The 18,743-nt window shown below is 38.0% G+C and overlaps 1 protein-coding gene across 1 annotated transcript; it reads left to right on the top strand.

Moving 5' to 3' along the window:
• The first annotated feature begins 7,249 nt into the window (after window positions 1-7,249).
• LOC117713530 (prolactin-5A1-like) lies at window positions 7,250-13,645 on the top strand. Its single transcript, XM_034509749.1, has 5 exons — window positions 7,250-7,280; window positions 9,276-9,451; window positions 11,755-11,862; window positions 12,473-12,667; window positions 13,457-13,645. Exons 1-5 carry the CDS (start codon window positions 7,250-7,252, stop codon window positions 13,643-13,645), a joined length of 699 nt encoding a protein of 232 aa, XP_034365640.1.
• Window positions 13,646-18,743: the final 5,098 nt, after the last annotated feature.

The following is an 18,743-nucleotide window of genomic DNA, read 5'->3' as shown; positions in this document are numbered from 1 at the left end:
ATACACCAAGGCTGTGTATTCTGCAATGTACAGTTCTCATAACAAATTTTAATATCAAGATAATTTTTAAGAGGGCTGACATTTTATTAAAGATGTTGGTTCTAACAGCTTTTCTTCCCATATTTTTTAATATATTTATATTTAGAATTGTATCCTCTTACCTCATTTCCCCCACCACCCAGGAACCCCTTATCCCATCCCCCCTCCTGCTGCTTCTATGAGGTTGCACCCCATCTACTCCCCACTCCTACCTCCCCACCCTCAAATTCCCCCCTACTCAGTGTTCAGCCTTCATGGGACCAAAGATCTCCTCTCCCACCTATGCCCAACAAGGCCATCCTCCCCCACATATACAGCTGGAGTCATTGGTCCCTCCCTATGTGCTCCTAGGCTGGTGGTTTAGACCCTGGGGGGCTCTGGTTGGTTAGTATTGTTTCTCTCCTTGTGCAGGCATCCACCCTTTAGGCTCCTTCAGTCTTCTCTCTAACTACTCCATTGGGAACCCTTGATCTTATTAATGTTTAGCTGTGAGTATCTGCCTCTGGGTATGTCAGACTCTGGGGGACCTCTAAGGAGACAGCCTTATCAGGCTGCTTGCTGTCAGCATGTACTTTCTGTCATCCATATCAATGTCTATTTTTGGTGACTGCACATGGGATGAATACCCACATGGAATGGTCTCCATACAACCTCTCCTTCAGTTTCTGTTCCGCACTTTGTCTCCTTATTTGTTCCCTTGGGTATTTTGTTACTCTTTCTAAGTAAGACCTAGGCATCCACACTTGTTCTTCCTTCTTCATGAGCTTCATGTGGTCTGTTAGTTGAATCTTTGTTGGTAAAACCCTCTTCTTAAAGGTGATAAAACCTTCCAAACAGTGACACCAGCTGAAGTCCAGCTATTCAGAAACATGAACTTGTGGAAAGCATTTCAATTTCATCCACAAAATTATTTTTAATGACTGGCTTCATTTTATCTTGTCAGTCTTCTTAGAAGGTTGGAAACCTACTGATTGTTTTCTCTTCTAAGAACCAACTCACAGATTCACTATTTTGTGACTCCTGGATTCAGTCTTACTGATTTCTAATACTGTGCTTTTTATTTTTTTCTCTTTTTTTTTTTCCTTTCTAATTTCCTCTTGAGTTATTAGCTTACAGTTTAGAATGTTGATTTAAGACATTCACCCAATACTATCAAGTGCTACAAATTTTCCTTTCAGGATTGCATTAGACTTTTCCTAAATATTTGGATATACTTTATTCATTTTTCATTCACTTGTATGTGTGTTATTTCTTCTCAGGGTTCCTCTGCAATGGCTGTCTTACTTGTTTGATTTACCCAGTGTCAGAGATTTTCTTGTTGCTTTTAGGCTATTGATTTCTGTTTTCTTTGTACCCAGAATACAGTTATGTGTGACTTCAATCTGTTTTATCTGTTGCAGGTCCAATGACATTTGATCAGATCCACATTCTGAACTGCCATCTTCATCAACTCTCAAAATCGTCCTCCCATTTTGACAGGCTGTTATCAGCTACTGTGGCCCAAAGGTATTCATCAGTCACTACCATCTGCTGAAAGTGCCTAGGGCTGGGTCAGCAATGTTACCCTTCAGGTTCCCATTTCCACCCATAGCACAAGATCACTTTACTGTTCACACCCTCAAGCAAACCACTAATGCATGATGCAGCATGTGCGCTCATGCAGTGTCCACCATCAATATTCTTATTTACAGGCAAGAAATGGTCACAGTGGACTCTCTGAAGAATTGTGATTAACTTCTTAACCTTAGGACAAAGTAAATCTTTTTCCAGAACTCTGCTTTCTTCCCACATCTATGCATCAATGACAGGCTACTTTGTGATATGGATGGGTAATTGCCAACTTCCAGGACAAAACCAAACATTTATTAGCTTTACAGCTATTTTTCCCCATATTTTTTAACCACTGATGCTCATTGCCTCCAATGACTTTTTAGTAACCATGAACTAGAGTATATCAGGTTTCATGATTCAACAAGGTTCCAGTGTTGAAGTACCCAGGTCCCCTATAAGGCTCTTCTACAGAGCTGTACTTGTTACAGAACTTACTGAGACAGCTCCCATTCAACAAAATCTTTATCCACAGTACAGGTTGGAGTAGTAAATACTGGTCCTCTTTGATACCTTTAATTAATTCTTTTTCTAAGTGGAAGACCTTACAGAAGCTAAATGCTGTAGTATCAGGTTCTCTGTCAAGATCTAATGTAGGAACTCTGGCCTGATCCCAGTTCATAACTTGCCACATTTGCCATTAAGTGGCTCCCTTTGTCAGGATTTTGCTTCTCTCATCCCACCTTGACTGCTTTAGAACTTTACAAATCCAAGGTGCATACAGGTCTCAATAATATGACCATCCCAAATCTACTTGTATACCTATGTCCCTATACCAAAGCTGCATCTGGAGAGAAGACAAAAAAACAACAACAACAACAACAAACATATGTGCCCCACCCTTTGTCTGTCACACTGAAATCTCTAACTACTTGCCCAGTTCCTTTTTTCAATAGGCCTGCAAAGCTTGAGAATGTACATTAGTCTCCAAAGATGACATAAAATATTTCAACTTTATATCATATTTCAACTTTATATCAATCAATGAATGTGACTTTCAATAAAGAACCTAACCAGATTTAGAAATGCATGAAAATATTATATCCCATAATAACCATGTCACTACTGGATAATGGAGCAATTGAGGTTGGAAACCCCCGATGCCCAGAAACAAGCAGACAACCTCTCTCATAGTCACCATTACATGTGATCTAACCTATGTCATAAAATGTTTTGTAAGTTGTGAGATGGCCTGCCAGAGAAAAGACTATAATTCTTCATTTCTCCTCTCTCTGATATTTCCCTTTGCTAACTTCTGATTCTAAATGTATACTTAAAAAAGGAACTGAGGAAGTAAATTATTGGCTATTTGTCCAGGGGTAGTTTTAAATTAAGTCAACTATGAGGAAACTCCCTGGCTAGAGTTTCCCAGAGCTAAAAATACAGTACAGATGTTCTTAAAGAATGCTGTGACCTTGAGGTGTGACACTGTCTATAGAAGAACATGCGTGAGCTGGGAGGGAAATGGATACTGATGTTGTAATAAATACTGTAGTCATTAGGGTTTAGGATTGGGAGAGTTCTCATAGAGCTCTTGCAATCCAGACCTTAGTTTGCTTATGTGCTTGGTTCCAGTTTTCGAAGGAGATTCATGGAGATATCTGCCATTTTCAGGCTCCCTTGACAGATTTCCTGAGTGGCTATCTGGTTGTGACAGCAAGGCTTAGATAGCATTGGGCACTTCTCATGTCCTTGCTCTATAAACCCTGTCTGGGCATCCTTGTCTTTTGTTTGTTTGCTTGTTTGTTTGTTTGTTTCATCTTTGTCTTCCTGTTTGATGTGTGAAAGGCACACAAATGCTGCCTGGGTGACTTTGCCCTGGCAGGTGAGAGGAGACTAATCCATCATGAGAAATCAGGATTGTGTTTCCTCCCTTAGTGTTCAGAGTTACTTAGCTATTTGGAGGTTTGCATTTCTATATTAATTGTATAGTTTTGTTATCATTGAAGACAGCGAAATTTGGATGGCAATTGCACTAAATCTGTAGATATATGTTGGTAATACAGCCCTTTTATGGTATGAATTCTGCCAGCTAATGGGCATGGGAGTTTTCCCATATCTATTGTCTGTTTTAAATTTTTCTTCAGTATGTAAATATTTGCTTTGTTTTTCTAGCTAAAATTTTAAAAACTATAGAGAATGGTAAATACATTATATAAATACAGATACTTTGATTTCTCTGTTTCCTATTTATAGTCATTATATTTCAATCTCTTGCTTTATGCCCCAGAAAGGATTGTAGGTATCATATGGGTAAAAGTGTACACCCTATTCATTCTCATAAATTTAGGGGGAAGGCTTTTTAGAATGAGTCTAATTAAACATGGTCAATGATGATGTTTAAAATGCATTGGAGCATTTAGTTAGCATTACTCATACAGAAAACTTGCCTATATGTTTATGAGAGGAATAATGTATAAGTTGTGATTCTTGCTGTAGGTTTGTCTGGTTTTGGTGAGAGAATAATACTGTCTTCATATAATGAGTTTGTTAGGGTTTCTTCCTTTTCTGTTTCATGTTTCTGTTTCATGTTTCTTTCTTTTCTGTTTGAGAAGCTTTGGTTTCCATGGGTCTTTAGATGTCTTGTAGAATTCAGCAGTGAAACTGTATTTTATTTTTAGTTAGAACTTTTCTTACTTCTTCTTTGACTAATCCTTAAGGACAGGACTACAAATGCAAAAGTCACATTTCATACAGTTTCACATATATCAATTTTCAGAATATCTAAACCCATAAGCACAGAAAGCAAATTCAACTGCCAGGAGGAAAGTTGAAGTAGAGAGTGTACGGTTAATAAATATGGAGTTTTGTTTTGGGGACACAAAAATACTTTGAAACTTGAAATACTATAAATATACTAAGTGTGGCTGAAGGTGCATTTAAAAATACTTAATTAATGTAATGAGAATTATATATTGGTTGGAACAAAATTATGCCTTAACTACCACTCTACAAATAATCAACTTGCCTGGGCCTTAGGAAACTAAACTATTTTAGCATCAGTTTTCCCCTCATAAAAGAAGCATAATTCATTCTAACTTAAATTTACCTATAGCACCTAACACAATACATGAATGAGAGATATTAAATGGAAATTATAGTTGTATCTTATTACTGTATTTATTTCTATTGGATGTATACAAGAAAGACATTCAATTGTTTTTCTCAAAAAACTATTTAAAAAGACAGTGGATCTACTAGATAGAAATACCACTCAACTGTAGAATTGTGTTCTAGAATTGGGGATGTAGAAGAAAAGAGGGTGTAGGTGGGATTGGGAGGAAAGGAGGTAGGGGATGCAATTATGATGTAAATTGAATAAATAAATTTATGAAAAAATAAAAATAATTTACGGCAACTTCAAAATTAACTAGAAGATCAGGGCAGCAATAGATGAACATATTTGAGAGCAGAGAAAGAAAGAAAGAAAGAAAGAAAGAAAGAAAGAAAGAAAGAAAGAAAGAAAGAAAAGAGATATTGACCATAAAATAATTTATATGATAGAAATTATAGTGTTCATGTCTCCACTGCAAAATTCTTTGCTGGGGTGAGTGAACATGCTGTTATGCATGATGTATAGCAAAGTTTCAGAGTTTCTCTGTGGGGGTCAGTTGTAAATTGAACTTAGTACATAACCAAAATGAATACCATTAGGGTAAACCCAAATGCAGGATGTGTGACCAGGAAGCCATTGTAAAGCCATCCTGGAGTAGATCAGATATGTAGAGCCAGTGAAATGAGGATGTATAGCAGATGCCAATAAGCACCATCGTCTATTTGACCTTGCACTAAACAGGATGTCTGTATCTTGCCAGCTGCTTGGCCCTTTGGGATACCTAAGGATGAGGAAGCCAAATGGATTACAGAGAATAATAGTGTATTTTCAAGAGCTAAATAAGTAGTGACTCACACACAGCCTGTTGAAAACACTTAGAAGAAATGATTCTAAAAGCAATGAGATATTTGTACATTTTTGTAACCCTTGTTGGTGTTTCTAGGATAGCCCTGCATGGTATATTCCTCAACGAATTTCACTTTGGTAGAGAAGGTAGCAAAACATATTCAGAGGACATGCCCACCCCACTTTGATATTGGCATTATACAATACTAATATATCTTCCATTCTTAAAGGAACTGTAAGCATAACTGTTAAAAATTTCAACATGCTCACCACACATGATGGAATAAAAGCACAAGAGCCATAACATTACTGACAAATGACAACAACAAGGTACTTACTGCCCTGACAGTGTTTAACCAAGAAGGCCTCAAAGGCCTTTCACAAACCATATGCGCTACACTTACATATGTCAAAACCAAAAGTGGAGAGCCTGCTGATGAAGACATACTAGGCTTTGGTTTGATGTATAGATAAATAAGTTTGGGCCTGACCTAGGGACTGGCCTTCTGATTTGTTAAGGCCAAAATATACTGGATACTAGGATGAAGGGTCAGGAAATGACCTGCTAAGATGCTTGCTAACAAAATAACAAATCCAGGCAAAATATAACTGTTATTCCAATAGTGGCACAACATTCATAAATAAAATCAATTAACTACTTTCTAATTTGGTTAAAGACTTGTTTGAAATGGGAACCCACATTTTGTATTATAAGCTGTGCCAAAATCCGTGGCTGGAAGGGTCCTAAGCTTCCCCAGTAGGGAGACTTACACTGTTATTTTGAGAAATAGATGTGGTATGTTGTGGTAGTTTGAATATATTTCGCCCAGGAAGCGACATTATTAGAAGGTGACCTTGTTGGAGTAGGTGTGGCCTTGTTGGAGGAAATGTGTCACTGCACAGGTGGGCTTTGCAATCTTCAGGCTGGGCACCTGCAGAAGAGTCCATCTCTTCCTGGTTCCTTTCAGATCCAGATGTAGAACTCTCTGTACCTCCTGTCCTTTGTCTGCCTGCAGGCTCTCATACTTCCTGCCATGATGGTAATAGACTCAACTTCTGAAACTGTAAGCCAGCCCCAATTAAATCTTGTCCTTTATAAGGTTTACCTTGGTCATGGTGTCTCTTTACAGCAATGGAAACCCAAAATAAATTTGTACAACACATGACAGCTGTTGTCAGTCTAGGCAGCAAAGATCAATTCCAGAGAGGTTGGTGGATACTGGAGGAGAGTCATATCAATTAAAATAATGTTATTATTTTATTATTCTTATTGTGACATGGTGTCCCAAAGCTCATAAAGGAATCAAAAGAAAGTTTATCACACATTTCATTGATCAGGAAACTTTGCTGAAGAGTTGACAGCGGAGTGTAATAGCCTAAGGGAAATGCTACATTCCTCTACAGTGACAATCTGTGAGTGCTGATTTATGACCTAACTGAAGGCCATGTGCAGAAATAAGGACAACAATATCTGTGTCTAGAGCAACCATAATGGTGATGAGACTGTCAACACTCCTGGAAGAATCAAGGTCACAGGACCCTCACATGTGAATTCAAGTATCATTTCCTCCTGCAGCTATCTCTACACATCTTTGGGAGGGGTCTGGAGGACTACATAGGTGGTGGGAGGTTACCTGAAGGAAGGATTCTAGAAAAGTAGCTCTCCTCACTTGGTGTCCACACTGCTGAAAGTTTTAAGAGATGCAGCTGTCTTTGACTCAACCATGTTCCTGTAAGTATTTCTTCACTTTTGCTTCTGAAGGAATTCATCCTTTTCTACTAAGCTATACTTGGATACAATACTTTCTCAGTTTCATGCAGTACTTCAGAAACTTTATAATCTTTGCTATAATAAGCATGAGACACATAAGACTTTTAACTCAACAGTTCTAAAAGAAAACTTTCTTATTCCAGAAGAATGTAGCAATTACACAAATTTGTGTTGTCTCAGCTGAAGTAGGGAGAACAAGAGAACAAGATATTCATGTTATTGCTATCTCTTGTATAGAGTCTTGGGAGAGCTTGGCACAATCTCAAATGCCTAGAGCAGCCTTAGGACAAAAAATGATCCATCTCAAAATGAGAATTTATTTAGAATGAGACCACAGGAGAGTATAGGTCCAAATTGTCATAATTCTAAAAGAAAGCAGGTAAACTTTTCTGGTCCTATGTCACTGCTCTAGACTGACTGACTTGAATCAACCTAATGAAACTCTCAGTCTCAGCAGAAAGTGAACAATACTAAGGAATGTGTGTTTTGAGTATCTTGATAACTTGCCTCAAACCAAATGATTTTGTATAAAGGAAAGAATGCTAATGTTGTTTTTGCCTTTATATTATTGATAATATATTTAAGAAAACTGAATTGGTACATATATGTAACAATAATTAATGAGAAAAGAGGCCATGAAATTGAAAGGAAGCAAGGAGGGCCACATGGGAAGGTTTTAGAAAAAGATGTGCATACAAAATGATGTAAGTATAAGTTCAAAAATAAAAGAAATGTAAAAATTGGAATTTGTAATAATTGAATTTATTTTATGAAATATGAAACAAAAAGTAACATATTTAAACTGATATATCTCTTCATTAAGAAATACAAGGGGTGTGTGTGTTTGTGTGTGTGTGTGTCTGTGTGTATCAAGTATAAACAAAAAAATCACAGAAACATCACGTTTTTGAAAAATTGAGGTGCCGTGAATTTTGATGAGTTTGATTTTGATTTTAAAATGTTTGATTAATAACTTTCACACTGAATAAATTTCTGATGTATTTAATTATTTGAGATATATGAGATTAGCTACTTCTCACACCTCAGTCTTTAACAGTACCCACTCTTTAGTTTGGACATTTCAAATTCATCTACTAAAGATTCTATAGAACTTACTTTCTTAGTCTCAAAGGTTTTTGACATTGGTTTTGGTTTTGGGTTTTTTTTTTGAGTATTGGTTTGTGTTATCTTGCTTTTGTTTTTTGAAGGGTTTGCATACTTTCATTTTCATGTATATGCATCTGGTTTAATGTGCTTGTATATATCTCATACATGTATGATCCTTGGAAGCTTGAAGTTTATGTCAGGAATCATCTTTAGTACATCCACCACCTTATTCATTGAGGCATCTCAACTGTAATCCCAATCTACCTATAAGGCTAGTTTTTCTATTCAGCTTTCTTTAGGGATTCTCCGTCTCTGCCTTATAGGAAGGCTAGACTTAACAAGGGCTTCAACTCCCACAAGACTTTTGCTAGTTTCAGGAGATTGTAACTCCAGTCTTCATACTTTATGGCTAGCATTTTTTCTACCATGCCCCAGGCTGGTCCTCATATATTTATTTCAGAAAGTTCTCTGAGTACCATCACTGATGCTTTGAAAGACTTTCTAATGTGGTACACACTTGATTTTTCCTCTTCCAATGATAAATAACCAACGTTTTAGAGGTCTATCTGCCAGAAGTGCCTGATGATGAAATCAGCATAAATCATTGTAACAAATTTGAAAGGTACATGTGATCAGAGAAGAGGTCCTAGCACTTTGTCTTATCACAGCATGTAGGACAAAGGATTGAGATAATTTTCACAGTGGACAATGTTTGTTCTCCCAAGCCAGCTCAAATGTACTAGGTTGTGCAAGGGAGGGCTCTGTGTCTAGACAAGGCCTCTCTAGACAGGATGATGCCTATATTTTCACAAGGATAGACCATGTAAGTTACTTTTTTCTTTATGGCAGGGGCACTCCTGCTGCTGTTATTGTCAAACCTGCTTCTGTGGGAGAATGTGGTCTCTGTGCCCATGTGTGAAGTAATAAATGGGCAATGCCAGCTGACTCTTGAGTACTTGCTTAATCGGGCTCGTGGCCTATCTGAGAACACCAATCGCCTCACTTCAGAAATATTCAATGAGTTTGTAAGTACTTTACTAACTTTGGGATTCTTCCTTGAGGAGTTGTCACACAATATCTGGACAGTACATCAGCTCTGTGGAGAAGCATTGTGATGTAAATATCATATAATATACCTACACAGGCACAACAAGCCATTTGCTGCTGACATAAAACCAGAAGAACAGAATAATTTGGTGAAATCTATCCATTTGAGGGGAAAAAGTCTTTAAGTGATTCTTTTTCTCTAAAACACATTTTGGTATTTCTAATTATTTTTTAAATTAAAATGTTTCCACTTGTGACACAAAGCCCCCAAATCCATGCCTGAGGACACTCTGCATCCCCTTTTCGGATGCTGGGGGCCAATTTCTGTCAGCATGTTTTACTTAGTAGTACAAAGCAGATACCCAAGAAATCAGAATGGTTGTAGGGTATGGCTTAAATTAATCAGAACTAAAATGAGAGAAATAATTTGGGAGGAGAAAATCAATAGTGGTCATGATAATTGTAAGAAAATAGCTTCTCAGAAACCCCTACACTTAATATTCATTTTAAGATGTTAGCTCATCACTCTAAGGAAACCAATTTTCCAACTGTAACTAGACCCTGTCTTATGGTGAAGGTGCTTTGAAGGCCAATATATCCCCTCCAAGTCATTTAAGTAGCATCATAGACAAGAACTTCAAACAATAGTGAGCTCGCAAAGCAAGCCCCTCATATGTACAATAAGCATATTCATAATGGCCTATTTAATTAGTAGAGTTTCTTTCATTCTGCAATCTTGAGGGGTAGTCTTACAGTTTGTTAGGATCCTTGGTAATTCATTAATCTAGATTTTTGCTCACTATAACATTTACATATTATTTTAAATATTTTATTTTAAGTATTTTAAATGGTGTACTTAATAAAGTGCAATGTCAATAAATATTAATATGTAAACATTAAGTATATTATCTGTTTTATATTTTAGTTCTTCATTGTATAATATTTCTAAAAATATTGTGCTTGAGTTTTTTCCCCCATTGGATATTTTATGTACTTACATCTCAGATGTCATCTCGAGTTTTAAATGACTGATTTAAATACAATCAGAAAACTGTAGCTTAAATTTTGTAAGAAATTGTTATTGTCGAGGTGCAGGCACTAATTGATAATTGAAATAACAAGAACCCAGTGGTTCCCAAATGCAGATATGTAGTCACTGTGCCATTGATATTCTAGGAAAGAGCATCAAGTGTTTTGTAGCTTCCTTTATTCCTTCTTTCTCCCAAATAATAACTTTTTTAAAAGCATGCACACAAAACAAGAGAAAAATAAATCAAAGAATGTAGTAAGCTCTCAGTGGAAGAAGGTGTGCCTAATCTGGCAAATACTTGATGTGCCAGAGAGGGGGGATACTCAGAGGAAACCCTACCCTCTCGGAGGAAAAGGGGAGGGTTGTGGGGAGAGACTTTATGAAGAAGGGAAAGGGAGGGGAAACAGCATTTGGGATATAAATATTGAAAATTAAAATAAATAAATAATAAGAGGAGAAGAAGCAACAGAAAAGGGAACAAAGAAAGGAGCCAAGAAAGAGCTGAGAAAAGAGGCCAAGACAAGTCAAGAAGCAAGAGAGTGCGTGGCCAAAGTCACAAGTTTCTATAGGATTGAGAAGCTATGGAAAGGGAAGCAAAGCCCAACCACCAAGCTGAAGAAGAGGTTTAGTGTAAGGGGCATGGTGAGAACTGCTGGGTGGAGCTACAGGTATTGAGTCTAGTCTATAGTTTCTTTGTGACTTGGCAATAAAGTAATGAATAATTCATTCAGCATCACAGTGAGCAAAAGTAGATCAAAGTTCTGCTTTAGTATGTTAGAACTTGAGTATAAAACTGGTCCCTGACCTTTTAAATAAACAAGTTTTTATTTACTTACTTTATACATGGTTTTATGTGTCTGCTTGTATATTTTGTTTACTTCTTTGTTAGTTGTTATGGTCAAATGCCATTAAGACATGTTCATATCATAAAACAATTTGCCAAAGTGTGAAAGAAAGAAAGAAAGAAAGAAAGAAAGAAAGAAAGAAAGAAAGAAAGAAAGAAAGAGAAAAAGAAAGGAAGGGAAAAAGAAAGAAAGAAGAAAAGAAAGAAAGTAGGCTAAAATAAGTAGCTGAGAACATGAGATTACAGGTCTAACACACTAACTATACGAAAGTTTCACTTTGCTCATTCCTGAATATTTAACATAGCACTCATCATACAGTAGTAAGCAAGATCAAGCACATTATTGTCCTGCTCCTGGATTCACTAACTCGGTTCTTCATGTCCCTGGATGGTCTCATGATTTCCAGGATAAAGAACACGCTCCGGTTCGAGTCTCCTGGGGAAAAATCCCCCTGGTGTGCTACAATTATTCCCTCCCTGTTTCAGATAGCACAACACAAGAACAAGAGATTCAGGTGAGTACTCAGTGCAACTTTCTCATCAAATAAGTCAACTGAAGAAGTGCACTGGCTCCGCCAAGCTTCGGCTCATTACAGAAAAATAATTTAAAATTTTTAAATATTAGAAACTTGAGCAATCCAAGGAAAATTGGCACTTCTCATCTGATGTAGCTGCTTTCTTTTTGGTCTTTGATAATACATCTTGCAAAATACTGCATGTGTTTTACAAGAGGCAAATGTAACCTCTAATGCAGTATTGGCATATTATAAACTTCTAAATAGGAATGATTATACATTCTATTCCTTGACATAACCAATCTTACTGTCTTAAGTCATGAAATATGTGCACATGCACCACATGTAATTTGTGCTCTTCAATGATTTTGTACATCTGCTATTGACATTCTGTATATCTGCATGCATATCAGTAATTGAAAGGGTGAAATAAAGTGAGGGAAGAGAATGTCTATTCCATGTCTAGGTGCTCACAAAGAACTATACTAACACTGCCAGCAAATGATCCTCAAAACATTGTATAACACAAGGTACAAATACTATTCTAGGTCTCACATGCAATTCTACCTACAGTTCTTTACTTACTGTGATGCTCAATGTTTTTGCCTAGCCTGAGGTCCTCTTGAAAGTGACCATAGGTATGTTGCTTGGCTGGAACCACACCCTAAGGCATATAGCAGCAGATATGGCTGATCTGAAATCAATCCCTGGTGTTGGAGTTTTCATATCTAATGTCAGAAAGATAGCTGCAAAATTCACAAGACTCACAAGAGTACTACAGGAAGTTAAGTCATTGCTCAAACTGGTAAGTTCCTGCCTTTCACTTCTTTGGTTTTCTCATTCATGAAAGCTGTGTCCTTGGTAGAAACAAATGCATTTTAAGTATCTCTCTTCTGGGAGAGTATAATAGAAGCATGCTCATAGATACCCTCATGTCTACGGGTTTGTTGGCCACTCCAGCTTTTTCAAAGGTGTTGACCTGAGATGCACAACACAGGGCTCTCAGTAGACACCAACTTCTCACAGTAGTTTGCACAGTATCCTTTCTGTGTAGAGTGAAGATCTCTTGAGATTTTGAAGATCTTATCATAGCATCCCTGGTCTGTCCACATAAAAACCACCAAGTTCAGGCCTTATCATTTCTGTGGCTTTGTTTCCTTATAGTAGGAGGAAGGTAGATTTGATTGAAAGCAAGAAAAGGAAAACAGTGATCTAAGAAAGATGCACAAATGGTACCTCAGAGATAACACCAAAGACCCAAGAAAGTCATTCCTGGGAGAACTGATACTAGGTCCTTTACTGTCTTTAGTCAAACCCACATCTACAGTCAAGTAGAAATGCCTGTCTATTCATGAGAGGACATACTCCATCTTGTACCAGCTGCATCTCAAAGATATGTATGGGGTTCTTGTTTCTAGTTTTAAGATAACTACCCGATCTATGGTTGCCTGCTCCAGAATCATTAAAATCTATATTTTTGTTGAATATTTGCTTTTCTAATTGTCTACCAAATCTTTATTCCACATTCAAAAGCAATAGGAGAGAATAATTATTAATAGTATGTTTTAACAAATGCCTATCATTTGGTAATTAGGTTCGTCTTGAACCTGAGGAAGATGATGACTACCCTGCTTCAACTGGATTTCCATCCTTACATTTGCTCACTAAGCCATCTCGCCTTACTGTCTATCATGCCGTTCTGGGCTGTGTGAATTATGATGCAGAAAAAATTGCAACTCATGTGAAGATCCTGAGATGCAAAATGATCCACAAAAAATGTTAAGCCTTCATCCTGTCTATTCTGAAATGCTAAGAAACAGATGGGATGCTATACTACTATAGGGACTCATTCCTCTAAATATTTTTATTAATTTTAAACCTTCTCAATATGTACTTATGAATTAAGGGACTCTTTTTGGACTATTAAATACTAATGCTTTAAAAATATTATGTCTGAATAGAATAATTTGTAAAGTTTACTTTGTTCACTTAATTACAAACATATTAAAAGCCTGGAGATATCTCCACCAAATATTTTATAAATATTTTTTTTTCTTGAAAATAAGGTAGGGCACAACTTGACTTAAAAACACTATGAGTCAATGCAGGTCAAATGAGTAGACTTGGTGAGTGAGACATGATTCTACCAAGGACATGAAAATCCTGGTGTACTTTATGGAAGCCAGCACCCACCACGAATCAATTTTCATATTGTACTAAAAAACTGCTAGTATTGTACACTTCACTATCCTTAAGTTACATGAACTTGTCAGTCCAAAAAATGTTAGCATCCAAAAGGGAAATGGCACTAGGCGTCTCCACTGACTGTCTTTAGCCATGCTTATCTCAGTTCTCTATGCAGCACAATCTTTGAATAGCCACATATTATCTCTATCTGAGTTCAAACAAGGCTCTTCTGGGCTAATTTGAACTTCATTTGGACACTGTTTAGTACTTTCCCCTCATCCTCTGATGCTTCTAATCACTTCCAATTGTGACAATGTGACATTAATGGAAATCTAGAAAAAAGAGGTGAAGAAAGGTTGTAAGAACTACTCATTTCTACCATCCTTCCCAGATGATTTCCATGTATGTAACACTATCATAATTGGATGAATGATTAGAAGATGTGTTGCGCGCACCTCCCGTGTCCCCCCTCACCTGTGGGAGAGAAACACGAGAGGCAGAATTCGGGTAGTTACTGCAAATGAGGCTTTACTCTGTATCAGCAAACATGGAAGACGCGGAAGGGGTGAAGACAGGAAGAGGCCCCGCTTAAATACTCCCTAGAGTGACGTATTCACTTCTGATTGGCTGTTCACTCACTACCCAATATTATGCCTCGGGATTGGCCAGTGACTTTGGCGGGCTTTCTGCCTTTGCAGCTGCGCAGTTACTTGTTTACTACTGGGAAGACATGATGTCAGCGCCATCTTGGAATGGCAAACGTATAACCGCTGACCACGGCTTCCTACAAAGATGGAAAATTCCTACACCATAGTGTAGTGAGCCTCACTGTGAATTTTATCTTAGTAGCAGGTACGTCTATCATGGAACATCTAAATGCATGTGTGTACTGGCTGTTTTTGTATGTCAACTTGACACAATTAAGTTATCATAGAGAAAAGAGCCTCCCTTGAGCAAATGCCTCCATGAGATCCAGCTGTAAGACATTTTTTCAATTAATGATCAGTGGTGGGAGGGCCCATTGTGGGCAGTGCCATCCCTGGGCTGGTGGTCCTGGGTTCTATAAAAAAGCAAAATACGCAAGCCAGGGGAAGTAATCCAGTAAGCAGCACCCCTCCAAGACCTCTGTTTCAACTCCTACCTCCAAGTTCCTGCCCTGTGTGAGTTCCTGTCCTGACTTCCTTTGGTAGTGAAGAGCAATGTGGAAGTATAGGCTGAATAAACCCCTTTCTCCCCAACTTGCTTCTTGGTCATGATGTTTTGTGCAGGAATACAAACCTTGATTAAGACAATGTGTAAGGTTATTATAAATTGGTATCAGGATAAAGTGTCTTTTATCATCAAAGCCTCTCTGGCTAGATTCTTCTACTTCTCAGATCTTTTGTTTTGTTTTGTTTTTTCAATAATGTATTATATTTTTATTACTTTACATTCTAATAATAGCACCCCCCCCTTCTCCTCCAAGTCCCACCTTTACAAATCCCTCCCTCCCACTGCCCCCTTCCCTTCTTCTCAGAGAAGAAAAGTCCCCTTTGGGTACCATCCCACCCTGGGACATCTGGTTCCAGAAGGACAAGACACATTCTCTCCCACTGAGCTCCAACCAGATAGTCCAGGTAGGCAGAAGGGGATTCAATAAAAGGTAACAGAGACTGAGATAGCCCCTGATCCACTTGTTAGGGACCAACATAAAAACCAAGCTGCACATTTGCTGTAAATGTGTGTGAAGTCTAGAACAAGAGCTCCTGCATGTTCCATCATGGTTGGTGGGCCAGGCTCTGTGAGCCCACATGGTCCCAGGATATTTGGCTCTATGGGTCTTCTTATGGTGTCCTTGACTCCTCCAGCTTACTTACTTTTAACCCCCTCTATTCCACAAGATTCACTGAACTCTGCCTGATGTTTGGATGTGGGTCTTTGGATCTACCTCCATCTGCTGCTGGATGAAGCTCCTCAGAAGACAGTCATGCTAGGTTCTTGTTTGCAAGCATAGTAGACTATCATTAATAGTGTCAGGGGTTGGCTCTATCACATGAGATGGGTCTCAAATGGAGGCAGTCATTTCTTGGCTATCCCCTCAGTCTCTGCTCCATCTTTATACTTGCACATTTTATAGGCAGTAAAAATTTGAGTTGAAGGTCTTGTGGGTAAATTGATGTTCCATACCTCCTCTGGAAGTCTTTTCCTGGATAAAGAAGGTGACCACTTCATTCTCTATATCCTCCTCTGGTAGGAATCTCAGCTGGGGTCACCCCTATAGACTCCCTGTATTGTCCTCACTCCCAAGCCTCCACCTAGTCCCATAAATGTCCTCCACTGTTTTTCATTCTCACTCCTACCCCTCTTCCTGCCCCCTCTCTCCACAAGTGATCACTAACCCCAATACCCTCCTTTCCTCCTCTCCTACCAAGTTCCTCTCTTCATCCACTTTCAAGGACTAGTTACCCATCTGCATGAGATTCCTGCATCTTCCCTTGGGACCTCCTTATTATCCAATTTTTTGGGGACTGTGTATTATCCTGCACTTTATGGCTAATATCTGCTTATAAGTAAGTACATACCAGAGGTACCTTTCTGTCTCTGGATTACCTCACTCAAAACGATATTCTCAAGTTCCATACATTTGCCTGCAAAGTTCATGATGTCTTTTGTTTTTAATAGCTGAATAGTATTCTGGTATGTAGATATACTACATTTTCTTTATCCATTCTTCAGTTGAGGAACATCTGGGTTGTTCTAGTTTTTGACTATTACAAGCAAAGCTGCTATGAACAAATGTGCCTTTGGTATAGTAGGACATCTTCTGAGTATATCCACAAGAGGGGTATAGCTGGATCTTGAGGCAGAATATTCTCAGATTTCGGAGAAACCACCAAATTGATTACCAAAGTGTTGTCAGGTTTGCACAACTGTTGAGGCCCACATAGCCCCACACTTTGGGGCTAAGTGCTCTGGTCAAGAGAGAGTGGGGAAAGAAGGGGAAGAGACGACGCAAAGAATGGAGACAAACCAGAGTGTGGAACCAGGTCTCATTTCTCATTTATTGTCTCTCTCATTGTCTCTCTTTATTGTCTCCTCCTTTATTGTCTCTTATTGTCTTCTCTCATTGTCTCTCTTATTGTCTCTCTCTCTTATTGTCTCCTCCTATTGCAAGGAAATCCTGGATATTTATAAGCACAAGTAGGGGAACACAAGCTGAAGACATTTTATCACATGCACCATGCAGCTGGGGTCACTAAACAGCAAAACAAGATATGTGGGATAAACAAGATGTTTATCAGAGTGTGCTTCAGCTGTTGTATGATGTTGAAAAACAAGTCTCTTGTCAGGGTATATGGCTCAAGATGGCTGCAAAGTTAATAGCTGCTTTCTGTTAAAAGTCAGCTCCCAACACACAACCACCATCAACAGAGGAGTGTTTGCTGTGCTTCACATCCAAGCCAGCATGTGCTATCACTTGAGATTTTTCATTTTAGCCATTCCAAAAGGTATAAAAAGGATTCTCAAAGTTATTTTGGTTTGTATTTCCCTGATGATTAAGAATGTTGAACATCCCTTTAACTGTTTCTTGGCCATTAGAAACTCCTCTGTTGAGAATACTTTGATTAAGTCTGTACTCCATTCTTTAATTGGGTTATTTGGTTTGTTAGTGTCTAATTTCTTGAGTTCTTTATATGTTTTGGATATAAGACTTCTGATAGATGTAGGATTGGCAAACATCCCAGTCTGTACGCTGTCATTTTTTTCCTACTGATGGTGCCCTTTGTCTTACAGTTTTCAGCTTCATGAGGTCCATTTATTAATTGTTGATATTAGAAACTGAGCCATTGGTGTTCTGTACAGGAAGTTGTATACTGTTGTTGTGGAAAGCCCTGGTGTTGCTTGTATTTTGATGTTAATTTCACTCTCCTGAGAGGGGCTGTAAACAAGGAGTGAATCACATATGCAGGTGACTTCTTATGAACCTTTTCCCCACCTTAACTTGTAAAATAAAAGCTAAAAGCCAGTGTTTAGGCAGTGGATGGGAAGGTAGAGCTGAAAGGTTTCGGGAAGAAGGAAGAGAGGAGAAAGAGAGAGAATAGAGAAGGAAGGAAAATGGAGGAAGAACAGGATGATTCAGATTCTGTGTGGTTTTGATGGCTATGTGAATGTAGATCTAAGAGTACAGAGACAAGTAGATATACAGTGTTGGTACACCAAAGTAAACTGAACAAGATCTCAAACAAAAGCTAATTATGCATACATCACTATTCCTTGGCTCTGAGGGTATTTTGCTAGGTGTAACTGTCAAGGGAATTTCAGAAAATAAGAATAGAAAAAATAAATAAATGTTAAAAATTCAAGAGAAATGATCATTTTTACCATTAATCTAATAAGCAATTGCACATTAACTTGGTTTCTTGGTGTGCCATTTGTCCTTTGGGAGCATTTATTCAGTCACACAAATGAATAGAGTCAAATGGCACTACTAATCTCTGTACCAGAACCAAGGATGTAGATTGCCCTTGGATTATTAATTGTCTGTTACCTGTCCCTTTCAACATCTAAATAAAAATATTATACCTAAGAGTAGAGAATAACACAATATGAAATAAACCTATTCATTTCATTCCTTGAATGAGAACTGAGACAATACTTAGGTTCTCTCTCTCTCTCTCTCTCTCTCTCTCTCTCTCTCTCTCTGCCCCTCTCTC

This window comes from Arvicanthis niloticus, chromosome 8, assembly GCF_011762505.2.
Source record: "Arvicanthis niloticus isolate mArvNil1 chromosome 8, mArvNil1.pat.X, whole genome shotgun sequence".
Classification (NCBI taxonomy): Eukaryota; Metazoa; Chordata; class Mammalia; order Rodentia; family Muridae; genus Arvicanthis; species Arvicanthis niloticus.
The sequence above is the reverse complement of the archived record's forward strand: the minus strand, read 5'-3'. Positions and strand labels throughout refer to the sequence as shown.